We start from the raw sequence: 24,032 nt of genomic DNA, 5'->3' as shown, positions 1-24,032 counted from the left end.
AGCTTGGTAGGCTATTACTTTTCTTCAGACATGTCTGTCTAAGGCATATTTCAAGTTTCTTGTCTCCTATTGTTTAACAGGGACTATATGCAATTTTCCTGTGTTTCTTGTTCAGTAAGTATTTGTTACATCCTCAGAGACTGAATTCCCTGGATGGTTTATGGAAGGTCTTTGCCTGGGCAGTATTATCACCCTTAGGTATTTGGCCGTCACTGAGGAAAGATCCAAAGAATTCTGAGACTTCTTTACAAGGAAATCTGGTTGTAATCTTAGTTATAAAGATGCTGCCACCTCTCCGTAAAGATCTCATGCTATGAGAAGGGGGGCTTTGCCCTATTTTTATGAGAGCATGAACTCTAAGACAAAATGCCAACTCTGCCATATGCTTTAAGATGCCACATGAAGTCTCTGTGAAACTAGTTGCATTCTAGAGACACTTTAAAGAGTGGTTGTTCATTGACTGCCTCTCGCAGATGATTTATGAAGTGTCTAGAGGCTTGACAATCCTTTGACCATCAAGAAGAGCCTTTAAGCCAGGAGTGTGTTGAGAAAGGAATGCAATAGGAGGACAAATTCAGAAAAGACCCCGTGCTGGAGAAGATGCCTACCCGTTACTTCTGTGATGATAGCAACCAGTCGAGAGAATACTTTCATGTTTTATTCTTGTCTTCTTGTAACTTTGGTTTTGATTTTTTGTTGTTTTTGTTGGAGAATTTAACAACTTACTAGAATTAGCTCATTATTTTTCATTCTTAATTACATCTGGTATGAAATGTGAATCTATCAAATGCATGTGAAATATATGTCATTACTGTTCCTCTAGAAATAACTCATCTCTAGAGAGCATTATATGCAGTCAACTCATAGAGGAGATATGTCAGGAGTTGGGCTGTATCTCCCAGCTGCAAACTTTAAAAGGGCATTTTGGGAACTGGCATCACCAAGAACAGTATTCCTGGGAGGATCCCTCTTGGCAAGCATAAACCAGCATCCTTCTGGAAAGCAGTTGGTATCATAATAGTTTGGTCATGATTACATAGTTTATTGTTCAACCATTAATGTCTATAGGGCTTTTTATTAATCTTTATTGACTCTGAGGTACAAGAATATTAAAGAATACGTGATCGGCTGCTCTCATAAGATAAGAGAGCTAACTTATCCGAAGGCATGTACAACTAATCCTTCTTCAAACTCTCACCCCAATACTGAACTCTTTTTTTGCCATTATTATTGTTATTGTATTGTTCCATGCTTGCTAAAGACTGAGTAGCTGTTGTTGTGTATTCATGAAAGCCTACAACCTGATTTATTTAACATGTTTACCAGAATACTTGGGGGAAAAAGTCAAATCTATTACTCATATTCATTACTCAGTGTGGAAAAGCAACAGTTGTTCCCCAGTGTGAGCTAGTTACCATAATTATACTGCTGGGCAGTTCAAATTGCATCAGTCTACATTTTTGAGTGTATTTTTGAGGTAATGTTTATTAATGGGAAACACTGATTTTTATACATCCCTTTGGTTATGCTTTGCTATGTCTATAAATAGACCTTGCATTTTGCTCCTTGCAAGTGGATTTAGTTGGGCTTTCAGGTTTTTAGAGATTTTTTTGTAGCTGAGGGGAAGAATTCAAATGGATCTGATTTTGAAATGAAATTGCATTCGCCACTACAGTGAAGACATCGGTTTTACATTTGTTATGCTCAGAATTTTATGCGCAGCTAAAATGGTATGTGTGTCTTCAGTTGGTTTGATGCACAGAGAGTAATTTAATCTGAAGGAGAAAGAACGTGTAAATACACTAAGCTTGTGTGATAAATAAAGCAGCAAGGAATCAGCATTAGAGAAGCATATTGCTTAAGCGCTTTATATTGTGTCTTCTTTTCAGCTGACTCCTAATTATGTTATTGAAACTTCAGTCATTATAATGGTGTCAAATAGTGCATGCAATGAGATATCCTGGTGTCGGAAGAATGGCATGGATAGTAGCTTTCTTCTAAGTGTGTGTGTTGACGCATCTTTTTTGTTAGTATGGTTTTGTTCACCTTTTTAGATAAAGATAGTTTTCAATTAAAGGTGGCTCATTCTCTGCAGATTTTAGAATTTATTTTATGCTATCCCTTTGTATGATCTTACTGCATTCAAGTGTTAAGTCATTTATAGACTAAGTATATGAATAATTATAAGATCTTAAAGGAACCAACTGACAGGTAAACTCTTAGCTGGTTGATATGTCTGAAACAGAAGAGGCTGCTCTACCCGTTGTAGCTTTTTGCTTCAGTGGTGGTTTTCTCATGGCAAAAAGGAGCTGAAATTCAAAGGTACCATGCACTGAAGGATTTAAGTTACTTAAGCAGGCAAATGCAGGAGAAGGCAACCCTGCCTCTCGCTTGCAATGCTTTAAATGAATAAGCAGCATGATGCAGTTTATACTAATAGGTTTACAGATTTCTCTAAAATGAGCCCTTGTGGTCATGTCTGATACCTGAAAGAGTGGATAAAACCACAGAAACCCACTGGAAAGTGATAATACAAAGTTACAGTACTGAGGAAACAGAATCTGTGGGGTAATTTTCCCCCTCCAAACATCCAGTTCACTTAAGTTAATCTCATAGAAGTCTGCATACCCCAGGAGTTGATTGGAGTAGAAGGGATGAAACTGGGGAGAAGCTCTACTCTGTGGGATGATACTATCTTCTTTAGCTGGCCAATTGCCTAAAAAGTAGACACGTTTGGCAAACAAATAATAATACTAAGTATAACTGGTATCAATATCCAGATTTTGTCCGCATTGGCTCATGAGCACAGTAAGTACTAGCACAGCAACAGCATATCCAGGGAGATGGCATCTCTGTGTGAAAGCAGTGGTCCATATGGCCCACAGGGAGTTTTTCTACATCTCTTTCTACAGATAGCAAAGAACATAACTGATGGAAAAAAATACTTTGTATACAATGAGGATTTTCCCTTCTTGCACCATTTTAGACAAGGAACAAGAATGTAATGCTCCTTTACATCCTTCCATTCATCCTTTGAAAGTCTTTGTTCAAGATCCCTTCCCCTTAGGGAAGTTGATCTGTGGAACTAATAGACAGGGAGACTGTGTACCCAAGAGCTATCACTGTTTGAATACCTGTGGTTTATTCTAGACCTGCCCATAGTTCTTAATTCCCAGAAGGTGACACATGGGCTGTGTCATTCCCTTCGCTTTTCCTACCCTTGGGAAAATCCACTGGATCAAGTCACAAAGAAAAGTCTTGCACTGACTTCCTCTTTCATCTTTCTTTTTCTTCTATGTTGAGCTTTAGGTTTTATCCAAATGCTGCTCAACCAAGATTCCTAGATATTGACAGCAATAATAATACAATTATTCACATGGAACTACAAATGTGCACAACACTTCACATAAATAAAACTAGGATTTTTTTAAACATCTGTGAGCTCAAGAGTATTGTCCTCCAAGACATTTTTTCTAAGCAAGAACTGATTTAGTCCACTCCTTTGATATATATCTAAATATCTCTGTATATAGATATATATAGTTATATGTGCATGATCGTTTGCACCAGAATGCTGGTATTTCAAAGTTTTTATATACTATTGGGCTTGTAAGTCTTGGCATTGACCTTTCAAAAGGTTTGTGTTACAAGAGAAAGCTTAGATATGGAAGAAAATGCATTACCTTGCAAAGCTGGAAACTTAAAACTGCACTGTGTTAAAAGAGTCCTTTTTTATTATTATTCTCCATAAGAACAGAATTGAAAGGGTTTCAGGTGGACAGATCTCCTAAGTAGGGCTGTACAAAATTTTCAGAAGGAAATCTGAAAACCTGTCTGCTCACAGCTTCATTGCAAAAGAAAAGCTTTGAGACAGGCCATGCAGCAGTTAGAAATGTGGCACCATTTCCAATTTCAAATGATTAGAAACTTCAATTTAGTACAGTTCCTCTGTGAGTTGTAGGATTGCTTTGAAACTCAGAACTGAAAATAAAAGTCATTAGGATATGCCTCGGGACAGCAGGGGAAAAAAAGCATAATACCAATTATTGCCCACTTGGCCCTTATCTATTATGCTAACTATTGCTGCTATTGCTACCATCCTTCCTGCCTCTCACCTCTAACTTCGGGGTCCTTCCCATTCCCTTAGCTCTTCCCCCTTTTGTCCCGCATTGAAACCTTATTCTGTAACACATCCTGTTACCAACGCCGATCAGATATCTGTTTGTGTGCCAAGACCCCAGGAGTTTAGGGACAGATGTGTGGCCTCCAAGCAGAGATGTCAGGATTTACCCAGGTGGGTTCCCAAGTACTCTGTGTCATTAACCCTGCCCAGCCCTTAGGCATTGTTAAACATTTTGGGTACAACACAAAAAATAACCACTCCCAGTCCATTGCCTGGGGTTGGTTGGGCACAGAGGGATGAAGTGCACACCACTGCACACTGACTGACCTGGAGACTGTGGCTGTAGTCCGGTTATTTATCCTGTTACATGTGTTCCTACTGGGACCGAGCTGCCTGGAGGTGCAGGCTGGGGTTCCTTTTTCTAGTCTGTGATGGCAACGAGCAGCAGGGCACACCAATTTTGGGGGCAGTCAGCCCTTCCCATTTTCTTTCCTTGAATACTCAACGCTTTTCTCAGCAGACCAAGTTCTCTCAAGGTGCTCGTGGTATCATACAACTTTCCTCTTTTTCCGCTTCTTTGGTATTTCTGGACTTCAGGTTGTAGTTTCCTTCCTTGGATGGAGAGGTTTATGGACTGCTCTACAGCCAAAGGCTTTATGAACTGGAAAAGGTATCTGAGTCCACCAATTCTGAGCTCATTGGAGTGAGCTGTGCTTGTAAGGGAATTGATAATTCTCCCCAGAAGTTAAAGCTATTTGTTGGTAATTCCTGAATTAGCAGGTTTTGCACTCAATATCAAGAAAAGGGATTTTGTAGTTTAGCACTCACTGAGATCTTGAGGTTCAAATCATCAGTTCTCTGATACTCCCAGCTAAGCCATTTTCCTTCTCTTTCTGCAGTTTCCTGTCTGCAGTACTGGGCTATAACAACTCCCTATGTATAAGAATTTAAGGAGGACATATTACATAAGTATATGAGACAGATATTTCAGGCATGAGAATTTTTTCTGCAGTTCCATCTGTATATTCATAAGATGGTTGTCTCAGAATTCAGTGACTTGTGTTTCAAATCCCTTTTTGGCTGGAAATAGCACTTACTGATGCTTCTGTAGTCCCATTCTTTTGGGAAATTTGCACTAAGGACTTCTCAACACAGCAGGCACAGCATTCAAGTTAGTACTGTGAACCTTTGGAGCCAACACTCCCTGGGAAAATAAAGCCTTTTTCAGAAATGAAAAGGAGTCAGATGATCTTTACTGGGGGGGGGAGGGGGAGGGCACGGGGAATAAAAAAGGAAATGTCCCAGATCAGTGTATTCTCCATCTGGTATGTTCCCAGATTCCTGAAGAGATAACATGGTGTCAAGAAAAAGGATATTGTAATTAGGCTGGGGCATAGCTACAGCACAGCAGGATCCTGACATTGTCATAGCCTTGTGCTATCACTGACCTTGGGGTAGTGGAAGACTGTGCCAAACTTAAAATAAATAAAGTGTTCCAGTGATGCTGCTCAGTTAAGGAAGATCAAAGAGAAATAGCATTTAATCAGTGGTAGTCATGGTATTATGCACTAGCAATACTAATTGTTTTGACAACAATTCTCGCTGAAGATTTCTTTTTGTTAGCACTGAGTAATAACTGATCTGCTAGCGTATTGACCTATAGCACTATCACAGCTCAATTAAGTTTCTTATTGTCCAAATTTAATCAGAGAAAAGCTGAGATTGAAAATCGATTCATTTCCTGCTAGTTAATGACTAATTCCCCACAAATGTGAATATAGAGATTAACTTTTCAGATTGAAAGTTTGTTTTAGAGGTAGACCCTGCCAGATGGATGTTTGAGAAGAAGCGTGACTTCTCTTTTCCCATCCATCTTCCTCCAACCTCTTGGCATATGCTCTTTTTTTACTGTGGGTCTTGCTTCATCATAGCCTGTGGTGTGTGCTTGTTCTCTGGTCTCTTAACTTAACCTGTATCTCACACAGCTGCGAGGAACTGGTATCGATAATTCAAGGTCAGCTCCTAAATTCTCAAATATTTCTTCTCCATATGCTTCAAATGAGCATTTCTGCAGTGGCTAAAAACATCTGCAAGACAGGGTGACTTAGTCCTTAACAATAACATAAGAGCTTGTCACAGTCTTTGGAGGTCCTGGTAAGACACAGACTCTTCTCTGATCCCACTTCAGCCTGTACAAGTTGTGAACTTTCCCTGTGAAGGGGAGAAATTACATTTCTTGGCTCTTCTAAATATGTCTTCTTTATGTGAAGAACTAACAGCTGCTTATAAGCCTCCCCATGTGTCTATGCATGCATATGTGTTCACAGTATTAAAGCTACTGAGCAGAGGCATAAGCAGTAAACATCCATGAGGTTTAGCAGTTCTCCCCAGTTCTTGCTGTTTGTATGAGTCCCACTGCAGCAGTATCTGAAATAGTCGCAATTCTTTGTTGGGTTTATCCTTGCAGCGCATCTCTGAGGTGGGGACATCTCATGAATTTACACATGGAGAACTGAGACCTAGATCTAAATAGACATTTAGACTCTGCTCTTCGGTGCTGCTCGAGATTGTCCTTTCCAGAGGCTCAGCTGCTCCTGAAACATACAGACCCATGGCTGTGGATGGTGCCCACTGCCTTGGGACCCTCCGGCAAGCTGAAGCCAGGTGGTTGGAGGCAGTTTTCCTAGGTGGGATATTTCTACCTTACACTGCAGATGTGCTTAACAGTGCAGCTATACCAGACTCAGCATCTATGGGCTCAAAAGGCTGGAGGGCTTTTACCGTGAAGATTAGCTCTGGGACAGTGTATATGGGGGTTTTTCTCATGTCTCTGTATTGTTCCTGCTCTGTAACTGATGCTTTATCCCTGACATCTTTTTTTAGTTGCCTTGCTGAAGAAAATACCGTGCTGGTTTCTGCTTTGCAGCAATGAATTTTGCCAGTGTTGAAAGGTTCAGGTCTGTGTCCTGTCAGCCTGAAGTCCAGACTCATGTGTATCAATCCATTGTAATCCTATGGGGTAATCTCTTCCCTGATACTCAGCAGAACATAATCAGACTCCTTTTTTTCTGACTTGAGAGAACTTGATTCCTCTGAAGGAATCTGGCTGGTAAAAGCCATGCAGGCCTGCAGTACTGGGTTGTGGCATTACATGATCCGAGTCTGCATTTTTCCAGTGGGTCAGTCCAGTGGACCTCTTATCTGCGTAAAGCACAATAAAAATGCTAGAGTTGAGCCAGAAAATGGACTTTCTGCCAGATACTGAGCAGGGACTCACATGGTTTGGGTGTGAAGTGCTTTGGTACGTGTATGACAAGCTGGAAAGAGATAATAACCCTTCAAAGGCTGAATGGAAGAAGAGGCAGAAACAGGAAAACTGATAATGTTCTGCTCCCAGTAAAGGCAGCTGTAGGAGGAACACAAAATGAATCTGACTTCTGAAGCAGTGTAGCTGTATTAACATGTGAGAGAAAAAAATACATCGATGCAGTTGCTTTATTGCATATTCCATCAGCAGAAGCTGCAGTCCTACACATGGGCAGGCTAAATATCACTCTGACACAGCAGTGCCATTTTTATCCATTTATTTGTATTTTGGAAGGCAGAGGAAATACAGTTCACAAACCATGAACAGAGTTTGTTAGGGCTATGTTTGCTTTTTCCGGCTTCATCTGCAAATTAAAAATAGCTAAGCAAAAGAAATTTTTAAGCTAACTATCCTGGTAATATATACAAGATGTGGTTGGGCAAGGCCCTCAGCTTTGAAATGTATTCCACAAAACCCTGCTGCTATTCCAGGCAGTTTTACATGCATCCTTAACCCACAAGACACAACCAACCTGCCCATTTTCCTCTGGTTGCACCTCTGGTGGAGCAGAAGGGAGATCCCCATCAATCCCATTAGTGCAGCACTTGAATCAGCTCACAAGATGATCAGGGGCATCAGTGCTGTAGCTGGGGTTGAGCTATTGTGAGAGCTTTTAGACCTCTCCTAGAATTTCTCTACATAACAGAGTGATAATGCAGGGTGGGGAGGATAAGGAGAAGTGTGACAAGAGGGTCCCCATCTGTGCCACAATTCTGAATATCGTGTCTGGTTCTGTTACAGCATCCCATCTCTAGCACAGTGCAGAAACATCATCCAATTCCACCTCCTGGATTTTCAGTAATGAAATTAAATTGTTGTAACCCTCACTTCATTTGTGATGCATATGAACAGGACAGCCCCAGACCTTTCAGAGGCATGCGCTGCGTCTTTCTGTGCTGATGTGCTGCTACTCTGTGGCTGAGAGCTGGGAACAGGACAGGAACATCTGTATCTCTGGGATCCAAATCCCTTAATATTTGATTAAATTGTTAATAGAAGCATGCATAGCTGCTGAAATTACTTCTGCTTGTGTGGAGCCAAATTCTTAGGTGCTCATTCATTGCCTGTTATGTCTCTGCAGTAAACTTCTGCCTTGGAGAGCTCTGAGACTGAAATCCTCAGTGGTTATCTAAAAGCATCTAAATGCTTTTCATTTAAAGGGCAGTTGGGGATGGGAACCACAGAAGGACTTCAGCACAGTAAGATGTGGTTAATTGCCTCTGGGAACAGGATCTCCAAAGTCTAGACAGAAGAGTTGTGTGAGAAAAGCCCTTGGAGATCCACAGCTAAAACATTTGGACACCCTAGAGTGATGGAAGACTATGGAGGTGATTGCTCAGTACCCTTCACTGCCTGTGTCCCTTTGTGGGTTTGCCCTTGGAGGTCTGGACTTGCATAACAACATTTGGATGTGTTTCAGTTCATTAAAGTTCTCATCCAATGAATAGTAACTCAGGGAAAACCTTTGACAGATCTAGAAAGTGGTAAGGAAATGCTTTCAGATTTATCATGATCATAGGGCCAATTCAAAACCCATTGAAGTAATTGGATCGTTTGCATTGGCCCATACTGCTAATAACATATATTCTGCTTAGTATCATAGAGGTTAAGATGTAGATGAAGTGAAAGGAGAATTGTGAAAATCACCTGAGTTAAAGTAGATTTTTAAGTATTTAGTGGGGGAAATACTAGAATCCAAATCTTCTGCCTCCTAAAGCAGTTCCTCAACCACCAATTTGTTAAAAAAAGTTTGCTCTCTTTCTGATCCCTTTAATATTAGTTCACACAAGCTGTTCCCAGTTTGGGAACTCACAGTTCCCTGGTCCATTCTATGCTGTAGCTGGTGCTTTCTCCTGAGCTGCCCGTTTGGCTTGTCTCAGATAGGGGAGGGAAGCAAGAGTGGGGTTTCCACATCCAAGCTGAGACCTTTCAGCAGGGAAAGAATGTTGCATCATCCCACTGCTGTGATTTTGGAAAGCCTGTTTTGTAGGCAAGCACTGAAAACACTCATTCAGCCAAACGTATGTAGAAGATAGCTGGGAAGAGGCCTAGTCTGAGAATTACAAGGACTAGAAGTCTCCCTGCTTAGGACTGTGAAGACTTACTTTGCAATAAAAAACAATTTAAGCTTAATGATGCCTCTGCTCCCCCTACAGCCAGTCAAGGGAGAAGTCTCTGACACCTAATTTGACTGCTTCAGGTAGCTCTTTGGAGAAGCCTCACTCCATTGACCAAGAGCGATGGTTGGCACCGATCCAGGGTGATGCTGTGGCTCTCACACCCGCAGGCATTCCTGCTCACAGCCCCATCCTGCTCGGCCTTGCCCTGTCCCACTGGTCCCTCCCCATCAGTCCCCACTACCCTTGGCGGGATGCTCTCTGCCAGCCCTCTCTGCTCCAGCACTGGGCATGGAGGCAGCTCGCAACATTTTACATTCATTTCACTGGCATTAATCTGGAGAATACGGGTGAGACGATGAATAAGAGGGGCACATTGCGTCTTATCCATTCTTAATCCACATATCCTCAAGAAGTCTTGAAAATGTGTCTTTATTTATTTTAAAGGTATATCTGTCCTCATCTGCCCTTGAGCTGTGTATTCCCAGGGCAGTGAAATCTCTTCCAGAAGAAGGACAGATGTACTGGCTGTGTCTTTGTGTGCTGCCGTGGTTGTGCTCGTTAATGTTAGTTTTCAGTTTTGTACAAAGAGGTGCTGGCAGGCACAGGCTGCAGCCCTGCAGGTCGCCCTGGTGCCAGAGCAGCACAACCTTCCCGACAGGTCCCGACAGTTGCAGCCTGTACATGTCTTCCCCTTCTCATGCCTTAACACGTGAGGTGCAAGAGTACAGTATGTTATAGAAAGTTACAATTATTTTTTCTAAAGGAGAGAATTAAAAAGTAATCTTTTTTCCTTGTCTCCTGGATGCTTGTGTTTGTACTGCTGGCAAGAGGAACTCAGAGCTTTGTCCTTTTGAAAAACTAGTGAGCAGCAATCTGCTCCCCAGTCATCACAGGCATTCCCCCACCCGTAGTGACCTCACTTCTGATGATCTGTAAGATGGGGCTTGACCAGCAGCTATCAGCACCTGGGTTCAAATTTAAGAGGTTTGCTATAAAAAATACCCATCTGAGCTTCTACCAGCAGCCAAACTTTCTGATTCTCAAAGTGCTTGTGTTCTCCACTTACAAAGGTGAACTGGGTACCTAGCAAACTTATTAAAGAGAGGAAAGAAAATCCTAACAAAGTAGGTAAAAAGGGTAAGTGACTCCTTCCTAAAGTGTAACAGCATCAATTGTATAAGGTTTTTCCCATGGAAGCCAACTGCTAGGCTTGTTTCCACATGCTGTCCCCCAATGATGCTCACGCTGCTCCTTGCACTGGCTGTGCCCAGCTTGTCCCTCTTTGTTGCTTCAGCCCTCGGCAGAGCGTGACAGTGCTGAGCCCTGAACGGGGCGTCTCATCTCCTGGGAGAATAGGCCGCTGCTTCTTCCATCTTCTCCAAGCCTGGGTTACAGAAGCCCTGTACTACCTCCTGCTCGCCTGCCTCCTGTTCTGCCCTCCAGCTCCCACCTTGGTGCTGGAAGCTGTGACCTTACATCAGTGACGGAGTCATCACCTGGGCGTGTGTAGGCAGCGTGTTCAGCTTTCTGTACACTACTCTAATGCTGGTTTTCTCCATTTTATAGCAGAATTTCCCTTTTAATAGAAATGCATCTCAAGCATGATAACACATTGCATGAAAAACAGAGCACTGCTCAGGCCAGTCTATAGATTTGCTCCACCCCACCCTACCAATGAAGGACAGACCCTTCTTTTTTGGACCCCCCCATCACTGGGGAATTTGGGGAAGTATATTGCTTTTGGTTTCATTTTTTTCTTTATGTTTTAGCCATATGCTAAAGCTTTAGCCATATGCTTTAGCATATGCTTTATGCTTTTTCAGTAACTCCCAAAGTTGATCTGAATAGAGTTGGTCACAGAGTTGTCTGTGAACAGAATCACTTCAAAGATGCTAAAGCATCTGCAGGCAAGCAGATAAATATTTCTAGGTATTTGATCAGTTTCCCCAAGCCTTAAGTTACGTACAATTTGCAGATGCTGTTTGCTAGATACCGTAATTCCAGTACCCTTTGAAAGCCCCTCCATATACCAGAAAGGTGTCCAGAAACACTCTGGGAGCTAAGAATCTGCAAGACAATCTTCTCCAAAATTCAGAAGCAGAATAAGAGGGATTATTTTTTTTCACTTCCTTTTTCCTTTCCTAATTTGTAGTTGTCTATAGAGATAACACTTTCTTCACACACCAGCATGTTGACCTTTCAGAAAACGCACAGGCCAAGCATGAGATGAGACTAGAGAAGCAGAAACAAAGGAATGACCAGTGTTTGGTCACCCGTGGAGTTGACTGCTGTAAAAAGCCCAGGTTTGTCTTGATTTTTGGATGAAAAGGGTAAAGCAGGAGACAATGCTGGTGTGTAGAGGGCACTTTTCAGTGGTACCATTGCAGTAGAAGGGAACTAGTTGTTTCATATGTAGATTGATCACCTGGACAAGGGTTTGCAGAAGAGGCTGAAGGCACTGACTTGCCCAATGGCTGTAGCCTCTGAAAATCCCAATTGCATTTCTTTGTTTCTGAGGCATTCACTGAGCTCATGCCAGAGTGCCATATAACGTGGACTAAACCACCCTCCTCATATTCCCCCTGCCCAAAATGGGTGTTTGTCTTCCAGAGATCCCCGTCTTCCATTGCCACTTGGCTCAGACTAGTCTTAAAGTAGTTAAGTCTGTGCCTTTACACCTTGCTAAGGCCTCACCATATTTTAATAGTCAAATAATACTTTACCATAGCTGGTTTGTTTTGCTCTGTAATTGTTTTGGTTTTCTTATACTCCATTTCTTATTTATGAATCATTTCAAAACAGGCCAATGGAAGTCTTCAAGTAGGCTTTTAAACAAGTTTTGACAATGTTTTTTAGTCATTCAGAGCTAAAAATAATACAAATCAGCAGGTACAGTCTGGAGAAGAGTGCCTTCAACCCCTAAAGGACCTTTTACTGCATTTGCTCCCTAGAGGGAGGCAAATAGGGAGAAAAAAAAAGAAAAAAAAAAAAAAGGCATCTGTTCCATTTGTTCACCTTACTAGGCTGTAAATGCCAAGGCTTAGCTCTGAGCAGTGCTACCATCTTCTTCACCTCAGAAGAGAAAAATTTGTCTTGTCTGTGATGAAAAATTTAGAAGGATTCTTTTCTCCCTGCTACGTGAGGTTAATAGTATGACTGGCACAAGAGGTAGTGACAGCTTGCTTATGCTCCTCTAATGGGACGCTGAATGATATGTTCATGTTTTCCCAAGAATAATTTAGAAATGGTCTTTGGCATCTCCAGTCACTGGCCCCTCCTAATCCCTTGCTTCATTCTTGGGCTCTTGAGTATTTTTGAGTGTCTGCCACTTCTTAGCCATTTTTGTAGGTGAGCTTCTTCATTGTAGTTTAGTTCTTTGGTCTCAACAGTACATTTGTACCATTTCTCAATCTGGATCACAGGAGAAAGCACCTGAATGTATTTTGGTTCTCTGGACAGCAAAAAGGACAATCCCATTTCCCTCTAGCTGCTTGCCTTTCTGTTACAGAGACTGTGGAGTGACAGAGTCACAGAAATACTGATCGGGCAGCATCCTCAGCAATAGTCAGCTTTTAACAGAAATACTTGGAAGACTGTAAAATTTTGAAGTATTTTGTTTTGTAACACATATGTCACAGGACAGTAATCAGTATAGATTTAAAAAGCAAGAGATTTGTCTTTTCAGCTTTGAACAGCCAGCAAGCTCCCAAGAATAGAAGTGGCAGCACAGTGGAGTCCTGGTGGAGCTACAGGGCACAAGAACCACTTCTTAACTTCTCACCAGTGGTCTGCAGAAGTGTACATCTATCTGTACACACACATAAAATTAAATATCACTTATCTTAACATCTGCAATTGGTACAGAAGTTGGGGGGGGCAGGTAGATCATGAAGAAGAGGAAGCAGTGAGCAGGATTTTCAATAACCTGCAAATAATGTTCAGGTTTTGGATAACATTCACATAACTTTGTTCTGACACAGCCAAATTTAGGACTGTCAGCCCCAAAAGCCTTCCCGCAGAGGGAGCTCTGTTTGCATTGGCAAAAGGTTGAGGTTTGCACTAGAAAAGCAATTCAGCAAGGTCTGGTAGCTGCAATCACTGCAGTCCTGACTTGTATCAGAGAGAGAATCCACATATCTTTGTAAGTGTTTACAAGCCCAATCATGCTTACCATAATGGAGTCCTAAAATTTTTAAAGGTCAAAAAACAGAAAGTACAGAAAGAGCTGCAATAGTACCTTGAGGTATTTACAGCTCCATCAGTTTGGATTATCAAAACAGAAATAGGGGCTGGGCTGAGTACAGGCACCTAGGTTACGTTTTCAGGAAGAGACAATACCACATGCCTCTTTCAGCTATTGGAGATGGGGTGTAGAAGCAGTGGGTGGATGCTGACCAATACAAAGTCAAATGAGAAAATCACAACTTGAACAGAAATGTTAACCTGGACAAAATACCACTGGACTGGGTACAGCATCCCTCTCTCGATGACTCCAGACTATGTTCAAATATCTTCCCGAAAAGATACTTGGGAAGTGAGATGGGTGTATTTGATATCTCTTCTGGGATAATACAGTGATTTGCATCCCTTTGGGGGTAATTCACAAAAGGGCAATATTCTGAATGGATGGAGGTGGACAAAATTTAACCCTGCTCTCTTTTGAGGTGAAGACGAAGATTTTTACATTGACTATAATGCCACTGATCCAGAGAAGCAGTTGTATCATCATACATCTTAGCAATGCAAAGGTTATCCAGAATTGTGTTTGAAAAGTTGATATCAGAGAAAACAGTTTAAAAGAAGCTTTCAGGTTAGGACCCCTTTGGCAATGCAGCAGTCATTCCTGACATGACCCTCAGAGGGCCACATAGTGCAAGCAGCTGGCTGCACACTAAGTTTTGCATTTTTAGGGCAAGACACAGTATCCAAATTGTCATTTGGCCTCCTCAAGGGAAAACCAGCAGAGGCTTGCCATGTTCTACATCTGTATTTAGTCAGACAATTAGTAGTGCCCATTTCTGTATATGCTGTCAGATCCCTAAAAACCCTGTCGTGGTTTAAGCCTGGCTGGCAACAAAGCACCACAAGGCTGTTTGCTCACTCATCCCTGTGGGTGGGACGGGGAGGAGAAAAATACAATGAAAGTCTCATGGGTCGAGACAAGGACAGGGAGGGATCACTCACCACTTATGGTCATGGGCAAAAAACAGACCCAACTTCGGGGAAAAAACAAAATCAGTTTAATTTACTACAAATCATATCAAAACAAGGATAATGAGAAAAACTAAATCTCAAAACACCTTCCCCCCACACCTCCCTTCTTCCCAGGCTTAACTTTACTGCTAGTCCTCCCTCTCCCCGGCAGCGCAGGGGGATGGGGAATGGGGGTTGGGGTCAGTTCCTCACACGTCGTCTCTGCCGCTCCTTCCTCCTCAGGGGGAGGACTCCTCACTCGTCCCCTGCCCCACCGTGGGGTCCTTCCCAGGGGCTGCAGTCCTCCATGAACTTCTCTGTCATGGGGTCCTTCCCACGGGCTGCAGTCCTTCAGTCCCAGACTGCTCCAGTGCGGGCTTCCCCACGGAGTGGCGGCCATCTTGGGGGCATCCACCCCCCTGCTCCGGCGTGGGCTCCTCTCTCCCCAGGCTGCAGGTGGGCATCTGCTCCCCCGCTCCCCTCCGTGGGCTGGGGGGGGACAGCCTGCCGCCTGGTCTCACCACGGGCTGCGGGGGCAGCCCCTCCTCCCCTCCTCCCCCGCTGACCTCGGTGTCTGCAGAGGGGTTCCGCTCACATCCCAATCCCACTACTCACCGCAGGTTTCCCCTCTTAACTCTGTTCTCCCAGAGGCGCTACCGCCATCACTGACGGGCTCGGCCTGGGCCAGCGGTGGGTCCAACGTGGAGCCGGGGAAGCTTCTGGCAGCTTCTCACAGGAGCCGGCCCTGCAGACCCTGCCCCGCGACCAAAACTCTGCCACACAAAACCAGTACAATCCCCCATGAAATTTGAGTGTATTGTTCAAGAACTTTCATAGCTGACGACAGCAACCATCAGACTGCAGCGAAAGCTCAGGCCAGGGAAATGGAAAATTGTGAAATGCAGATCTGCTTCCTCAGCTCCCACTGCACTCTTTCCTTCAAACTTACATTATTAAATGCAGTACTTACTAAGAATCAGAATTTTAAAAAGCACAAAATGAGATTGCTCTCAGATTGGGAGTAATGCACATTTCTATTTTAGGAGCATGACAATCTCCATGAAATTGTGCCGGGAATATAGACACAAACATTTGTGTACAGTCCCTGCACTGCACTGGGACTTCAGCGCTAGTTTAAAACTCCCTTTCTTAAGAGGTATGTTTTCTTGTATCTGAGAAAGATTCAAATGCCACAGAAAGAAGAACTACTGTCTCAAATGTCTGAAATCATACATTTCCTGAGAGGAAAAAATACCAGCTGAAAAGCTACATGTTATGGTCATTTAAAATATTTTATTAAGCTACAGTCAGTTGCAGTGTTTGCAGATAATGGATATTAAACATGAAAAGCATTGGTCTGTATTGTTTAACTGAATCTCAGCTCTCATCTTACATACTTCTATTAATGTTGGCTGGCAGAAGAGAACATATGTTTCTTTTTTTTTATGCTATGTGTGGATTTTTTTTTAAATAAGTTATATAACAAGCCCACACATCTACTTGGTTGCAACATGTCAAGGGCTGGTTATTTGCAGGCAGAAAAAATACTGTTAAAATGCACCTTGGTTGCTGTATTTCATAGTCAGAGAATATTACATACAATCTCCCATTTGCACCCAACTTCATTTTAAGGTTCTTTTCGTTAACTTAGCATTAACTTAGTGTTAAATATATTTCTAATATAGTTTGCAGTAAGCTAAGAGATTTTTGCAGAAACAAGTTTTTAATAATCATTACACTGTAACTGTTACAGAAGCTTATATTGCATATCTTGTTTCACACAAAGCCCACCAGCAAGTCTTCATAAACGCCTCACTTCAGTATTTTGCAGGCAGGTACAGAGCTTGCTTCCTTACATTGCCCACGGTTCTATTTATTACTTTATTTTGCAGTTCTTTCCATATGGAGATGCTTCAAAGTTTGCCCAGCACGCCTTCCGAACCTTTGATAAAAACGGAGATGGGACCATTGACTTCAGAGAGTTCATTTGTGCACTGTCCATCACCTCACGAGGCAGCTTTGAGCAAAAGCTAAACTGGGCCTTCAACATGTATGACTTGGATGGTGATGGTAAAATTACAAGAGTGGAAATGCTGGAAATTATAGAGGTGAGATCAATATGACACTCAAAAATTACATGTCTGAACATTAATAAAATTTACTTGTTCACATACCCTTTAGATTTTAAGCACGCGGGAGGTTGTACTGTATCATTAGAAGCATACATTACATACATTCGTCCTATACTGACTCATGCCTAAGTGCTGCAAGCACACTAACATTTTAAAAGATGTAATCTTTGAGAACTACTGAGTGCATATGTGCATATAAGCTTTTAAATACCCAGAGGTAATTTATTTCTTTTTTCTGATGAACAGATTAACCATAAGAAGACAGCAAAGGATTTACAAAGCCCATCTCAAAATCACTTGGCACCCATGAAATTAGTGGTTTGTAGCTCAAGTAGCTGAAACCTTACTGGAAGTTAACTTTAGATGATTACAGAAATTTACAGGGATAATACCACGCTATTTTATGTGAGCTCTCACAAATGGGCTTTAAGATGACCACAGCATGTAACAGGAAGGATAAAGTTTACCACCCTCGTAATCTGCTAGCTACTCACCACAGTAAATACCAGATTTTGCTCACATGTACACATAAAAAAACTATTAAAAGGTGATGACTTCTAAAACTGATTATTTAGAATTTATGTGAAATATTTCAAAGGAGTGATTAAAAGCCAAATAAACAGTTGATCTAGAGAATAGGTTACAACAGTTTTGCACTGTGAAACAGAAAGCCAAAAAAATTCATTCCAGAATGCAAAATGCAACCACCGAAAAATCTACATCTAAAGAAAGTAAAACACATTCTTCCTTGTTTTAAGTATATGGATATAAGATTCTAAGGAAAAAAAGAACAAAAATTTTTAGGGAAACTGGCAATCATTTTATTGTTGGAAAGTCTTTCCAAAATTTGATCACATCAAAAAATCAGGTTAATTCATATGTTGAATTTTCCATTTGGTTTCTTTTCAAAGGCCATCTACAAAATGGTGGGCACTGTGATAATGATGAAAATGAATGAGGATGGTCTGACGCCTGAGCAACGGGTAGACAAGATCTTCAGTAAGATGGATAAGAACAAAGATGACCAGATCACACTGGATGAATTCAAAGAAGCTGCAAAGAGTGATCCTTCCATTGTATTACTCCTGCAGTGTGACATTCAAAAATGAGCTTGTGTACAATGCGTCATAGACTGCACAGAAGTTTAATGTTCCATTCAGTTTGCAGCTATTTCCACACACACAAAAATTTGCTTGGACTACCTATAAATGGACTTGCTTCTTGTGTTTGAAACACTTGTGTGCATGAGAATGTCATTTGCTAAAGAATTTTAAAAGTATATATTATAAAAATAAACTGCCACAACGTGATGTGTGCAATGTCATTTCATAACAACCCTATTCCTCTGAAGCCTGTGCAGCAGTCCTGTGCTGCAGTGAATTATATTATTTATTGTTCATGTTTTACTGATGCTAGCTCTGTGTCTCCTAGACTGAGTAATGTTAGTGACATTGAATTCCCATGGTAATGTTAACTGTTTATTATAAATCATGTCACCATTCTGCTGTAAAGTAGTACTGGACAGACAGAGGGGAAGAGTTCCTCAGCTCTTAAGTCTGATCCACACATGTGCTTGTATTGTCAGTGGATATAAATGTACTTCATTTGCATGCCTTTTAGGTTTGCCTTAATTCTTACCTCATTTGCATCCCTTCAATCTGGAAAGAGCTATGTCAGAGGAATGCAGTATAAAGAAAAGAAAATCCTGCTAAAATGATCCCTTTAATTAAAAATATATATAAATATATATATAATGTTTAAAATATTGTTTTATTGGAAGTTTAAAGGTTTTATTGGAAGTGTATTGATCTTTGCCTGAATTTTCAAAAGCTTCCACAGAGGTTGCAATATATATGTCCCAAAATAAATTTATAACATTTGACCTTTTCCCCTAATTCTTATTTCATGTCTTCACCACAGTAATAGGAAAAAAAAAAGTTCAATCTCTTTAATTATCTGTCACTGTACTACTGAGAAATATATATTTCATTATGAAAGCATGAAGAAAACTTCTTTGCACGCACTCAGCCCACTAGAAGAGTCATTTTATATGAAACCAAAAGTTGTAGTTCTTGTGTTTACCCACAGAGCAGCTGTTTATCCTCCAAGATTTGACAGTGTACCTACTAGACCTCTGCTTACACAGCTTTTCAAGCTAGCTGGAAGTCAAATAGTTTATTTGCTTGGTCTAAACCTGGTCTAATGTTTTCCCCTCCTTACGTAAGAGTCTTTTCTCTTACCATATGACAATAAACTACCCCGGGTTTAATATAAACATGCATGTTGTTAAAAATGAGTACTTACTGATAAATTAATCAAAGTATGATGATTGAGAAGGGATAGTGAAGAGAACCACCTTCCTCTTCAATTCTATGTACATCCATCAAGTTTATACTGTGGCAAATACAAGTTCTGCACAGCCCTAGGAAAGCATCAAGAACTAGCAGACTGTAGAAATTGCAGATGAAAATCTTTCCTACACCACATTTCCCAGTTGCTTTAAACAGTTGGTTGCTTGCAGGATTAAAAAAAAAAATAGCCTGAACATCTTATAATTGCATGTTTGATATTTCTTCTTTACCTTATGAAGAAATGAGACGGTACTCTTAACAGCTAAAAATCAAAACAATAAAACATGACACAAACCAAATCATTCTCTGTATTTTCAACTTTAAAAAGTGAAGTTCATCTTAAACTTGAGGGGAAAAAAAACCAACAAAATTTTATACATTTTTGCTAACTAACACGGTGGGGGAAACACAGAATCAATTGTTGCCACAACCACAGCCATCCTCTCATATTTATATTCCAAACAAACAGCAAAAGGCAGAACTTTCAACTACGTTTTTTAATACCAGAATTTTACTTAGAATACACAGGTAATAGTCTTAGCAAATTAAAGAGTGGTATACTTTGTACATTTGGCTGTAACTTAAAAACACACATTCTGAAAATGTTACATACTTCTGAGAATGATATGCCCATTGTTTCCACTTAGGCTTAAATTACTAGTTGTAGAGAAGATGTTGAATATTCCTGGGAATTTATGCCTCTCTGGTTTACATATACTTATTAGAGAAGCAGTACCTCATTCTACATTTCTCTGCACCTCAGATTTATGTAGCTGGACAGGCTCCATTTACTTTAATGCAGTGTTAAGCAATGCATAGCCATCCAAAATGGCCAACAATACAAACAGTCAGAAAATGTAACATCAGCACTGCAATTCTCTCTCTAGGTAGCTGGTATAGTAAACTCAGTATTTAAAGTACCAAGAATAAGATAGTTTTGAGACCTTAGTAGGATCACTGCAAAAATAAGTGCATCCAAGCAAGTTCTTCAGTAATTGTTTATTCAGAACTAATCATCTACCATGAAAACAGTTGTTTATAATAATTATACAGTCAGGCACACATTTTAATCAAGTACAGTGCTAGATCAGAATAAATACAATCTATTGATTTGAAGCAAAGACCAGAATTGTTGCCAACTGCTCCAGTATTTCAAGTAAGTCTATAGAAAACTTGGGAGAAAGCTGAAGTGTTAGCTCAGTAGGAATGTGGTAATTTTCCTTAAGCTCTTCTCTCCACATAACTCATTATAAAACTACTAATGAAGATAAATGCTTTCTCTCCTGCCTCTGCACTCTTGCTTTATTTTTTGGATGAAGAAGAAAATCAGGAGGAAATAATGCTATGCCATTCTATCATTTCATATTGTAAAAGGGTCTGAAACATTCTAGTTTCATCATAAAATTGAGTCAAACTAAACACATGGTTCATGATCACATAATAGTATTGAGGACTCCCAATACAAACAAACCAGACTTGTGTTCCAGGCAAGTTTTGCAAAGCAGGCACTTTGTATGACTCCCCACCCCCCACCCCAGCTCCAGTATTTTCACATAATCCTGAAGTTGTAAGTATCTTTTATATTCCGTCAAATCACAGTATTATGGAATTGTTTAGTTTGGTAGAGACCTTCGGGGGTCTCTTGTCCAACTCCCTGCTTGAAGGAGATGCAGCAGTCTAGTCAGACCCTGAAAGCCTCCAAGGATGGAGATTCTATAGCCTGTTAGGACAACATGCTCAAATGCCTCATATCTTCATCATGAGCAATCCCTCCCACCAGTTTATCCAGCCAGAACCTCCCCACTTCAATTTATGATTGCTGTCTGTCTCTTCTGCCACACACTTCAACAAAAAGCCTGATCCTGTTTTGTCAGTAACCTCAAGGCTGCTATGAGGCTGTTGGCCCATTATCCTGGGTTTTCAGAAGTAAACATCTGAAGCCTTCAAAAGATCACTAGACTTAATTCCTACAGTTAGAATGCACTAGAACTGCAGCTAGCTTTCTCAGTGTATTTCCTTCAATTCTTATCTAGCTCCCATATTTTAGAGATACCTACAAGTTTAATACATGTTTGTGTAAAAACTAAACAACATTAAAGAATACAAAATACTGTGCAGCGGCTAAAACAAATTCAGCGACAAAGTCGAGTTAAAACTTACACTGCAATGAGGTTTTATTGAGGAATTGCTATTCAGTAAATAACTGTAGAAACTGCAGAACTGTTCTCTGAATAGTCTCAATGGCTTGTATCCCCATAACATTAAAAAAAAAGTACGTCTAATGTCTGAACTCTAAAAAGTGATTGCTTTTGAAGAGCTCCCAACAATTTCAAGTTCCTGGAGAAAGGAGAACAGAAAATAAAGTTAATTTGGGGCAGTTTGAAAAATCTGGTTCTTCTTTCTCCCTCTCATACCCAGTAAATACTTGTATTATTTAAATAAAGCAAGTTTATTTTATTTTAACTGCTCTAGTATAGTCCCGGGGGGGGGGGGCAGGGACACCCAACAAAATGCAGGCCTACAGTGCTGTAAAAAAGTTACTGTATTATTTCCCAAAAGTCTTATTCTATTTCATTCCTCTATATTGGAAGGACTTCTGTCACTTCAGTTTGTTATAATATAATGAGTGTCTACAGATTTAGTCTATACCTGCAAACTCAGACTGTGCAAGAACTTAGTTTATTGGAAATAAGAATATGAGTTTATAAAGCCACAATTTGCTAGGTTGTACAAGCTCGTGTCCAAAGAATCTCAAACTCTTCCCCATAAACTCTTTACGAAGAAATAAAAGCATTTTTTTCCTGCCCAGAGAATACACTGCAAATAAATTTTTCACTTCTCTAATTATGAAAGTATACACTGTAAGTACTGATAGTTTCTCATGTTCAGCTGCTATGGTTCCACTGGAAAAAAATGAAACACGTTTTACCTGTATTAATTAGCACATGTTTAAGAAATAAAGCAGAGCTAGGAAGAAACCAACATTTTTAACTTAATGCAAAGTTTAACTGTGTAGAGACACTAAAACATTACCACAAGTATCAGTTCTCACTGTTTATTAAAATATTACTCCATAATTATACAAAATATATTTCATCTTTTCCAGAAGAAAAAACAGAACAACTGATAAAAAAATTGTACTAGTTAAAAATATCAACTGAACATTCAGGGTTTTCTCATCATCAAAACTGTTTATTCTTGGTCTGTACACATCCAATAACTCTTAAAAAATAAAAATACGAGAACCTCTTCTTTTCCTGACAGTATCTAACAAAAGATCCCCTTATCCAGCGTCAGGAAGTAACAACTTTACACACATCATTACACATTTATCCTCAATAGTATGCCATATTCATACACAGAAATACTTATTGATCTTCCTCTTTGTCATTCCTATTTTGGAAATTCAACGTTCTTTGGCCTCTTTCCGGGTCTTGCATTCGGAGAATTCGAATACGGGGACTCGTAGGCAGAGAACTAAACATAAAGTATGCAACATTTACACAGTGTTTCTTCTCCACAAATTTTAGTATTTTCACTTGATTCTTTCCATTACATATTTTCCTTTAAGTAACTCCCTCTTTTTTCTTTGACAGTTTTAAGAAACAGTAACATGGGGTGAAGTCCTGGCTTCACTGAACTGATACTGGAGCCAGACTTCACTAAAAGCTTGAGGTAAACACAACTATTTCAATCATGTAATTTCTAATGATTAGACTGCCTTAATTATAGAAAAGGCACTTTTAAGAGAAACTCTAAATGAAATAATGATCAAATACAGTTCATATTTGCCTTACAGGTCCTGAACTGGCACACACTTTATACATGTATAATCACGTCATACGAAGAATGAGCAAAGTTACTAAACATACATTTATACAGGCTTCTCCACCAATTATCCTAAATGTATTTTTTCTGAAGGTGCCTCTGTACTTTTGTTAAATTAAGTGTTTGCTGAACATGCAACATGTAACAAAATATAATAAAACCAAGCTGCACTTGAATTATTCAGTTTTTAAACAGTAACCATACAGAAAATTCCTATATGTTTATTGAATATGGTTTCAGAAATTCCCCACAAAGCATTTCTACTTAAACAACAACAGAATACCATTATTCTACTTTTTATAGATTTTAGTAAGGGAAGACAATTAAGACAATTCAAAAGCTTCATTTTGAAGACTGCTTAATTGTCCTCAGCAGGCTTCACTGATTACATTTGGCTAATTAGAGAGAAGAGTTGGCTGCAGAAGGTTAGACAGTGACTGTCCCCTTAAACCAGGCATGGCTTTAACAGGGACTTGTAGAGAGGTTTTTAAAGAATTTTAGGCTACTAGATCAAAAAAGGAAAACAAGGACTAAGTTATCAGTTTCTAGATCAGCAATATTAAAAAATAAAAATCAACTCAAGTGACAAACATCTTGAAAGTACTGTAGTATTAATAGGAAAAATGGAAAAACGCAAAGTCATCTGTTAATTTTGGGAGGGGAGAGGAAGATACAGGGCTAAAAGCTACCAGGAGCCTACTCTACACAATAAAACATTTCAAAAAGCTGTTCTACTTAAGATAAACTGATTCAAGTCCCACTGAACCACCATATTAAGAGACATTACGTAAGGAAGAGTGAAAAACCTATTAAATTCCCAGAACCATCAGCAATGAACTACTTAATTGTTGACATTCTACTGCTACAAACAGCAAAATTTCTCTCATGTTTACTTTTTTCAAGTTATACTCCTTGCAA

The 24,032-nt window shown here is 40.1% G+C and overlaps 2 protein-coding genes across 7 annotated transcripts in view; one reads left to right on the top strand and one right to left on the bottom strand.

Moving 5' to 3' along the window:
- Positions 1-18,822, top strand: part of VSNL1 (visinin like 1) — a 92,983-nt gene extending 74,161 nt beyond the window's left edge. For all 5 annotated transcript variants that reach the window (XM_069805752.1, XM_069805749.1, XM_069805750.1 and 2 more), the window contains exons 3-4: positions 16,696-16,911; positions 17,847-18,822. In XM_069805752.1, the coding sequence (XP_069661853.1) occupies positions 16,696-16,911; positions 17,847-18,044 (414 nt within the window). In that variant the 3' untranslated portion in view covers positions 18,045-18,822. The remainder of the gene's footprint in view (positions 1-16,695; positions 16,912-17,846) is intronic.
- SMC6 (structural maintenance of chromosomes 6) overlaps positions 18,550-24,032 on the bottom strand; it is a 40,926-nt gene continuing 35,443 nt past the window's right edge. The window contains exons 28-29 of one of the 2 annotated variants that reach the window (XM_069805748.1): positions 22,645-22,763; positions 18,550-21,623 (exon numbers count right to left, since the gene is read on the bottom strand). In XM_069805748.1, the coding sequence (XP_069661849.1) occupies positions 22,655-22,763 (109 nt within the window). In that variant the 3' untranslated portion in view covers positions 18,550-21,623; positions 22,645-22,654. Of the gene's footprint in view, positions 22,764-24,032 lie in introns of both variants that reach the window. The other variant, XM_069805747.1, reaches the window with a different exon arrangement.

The sequence above is a fragment of the Haliaeetus albicilla genome, chromosome 18, assembly GCF_947461875.1.
Source record: "Haliaeetus albicilla chromosome 18, bHalAlb1.1, whole genome shotgun sequence".
Lineage (NCBI taxonomy): Eukaryota > Metazoa > Chordata > Aves > Accipitriformes > Accipitridae > Haliaeetus > Haliaeetus albicilla.
The sequence above is the reverse complement of the archived record's forward strand: the minus strand, read 5'-3'. Positions and strand labels throughout refer to the sequence as shown.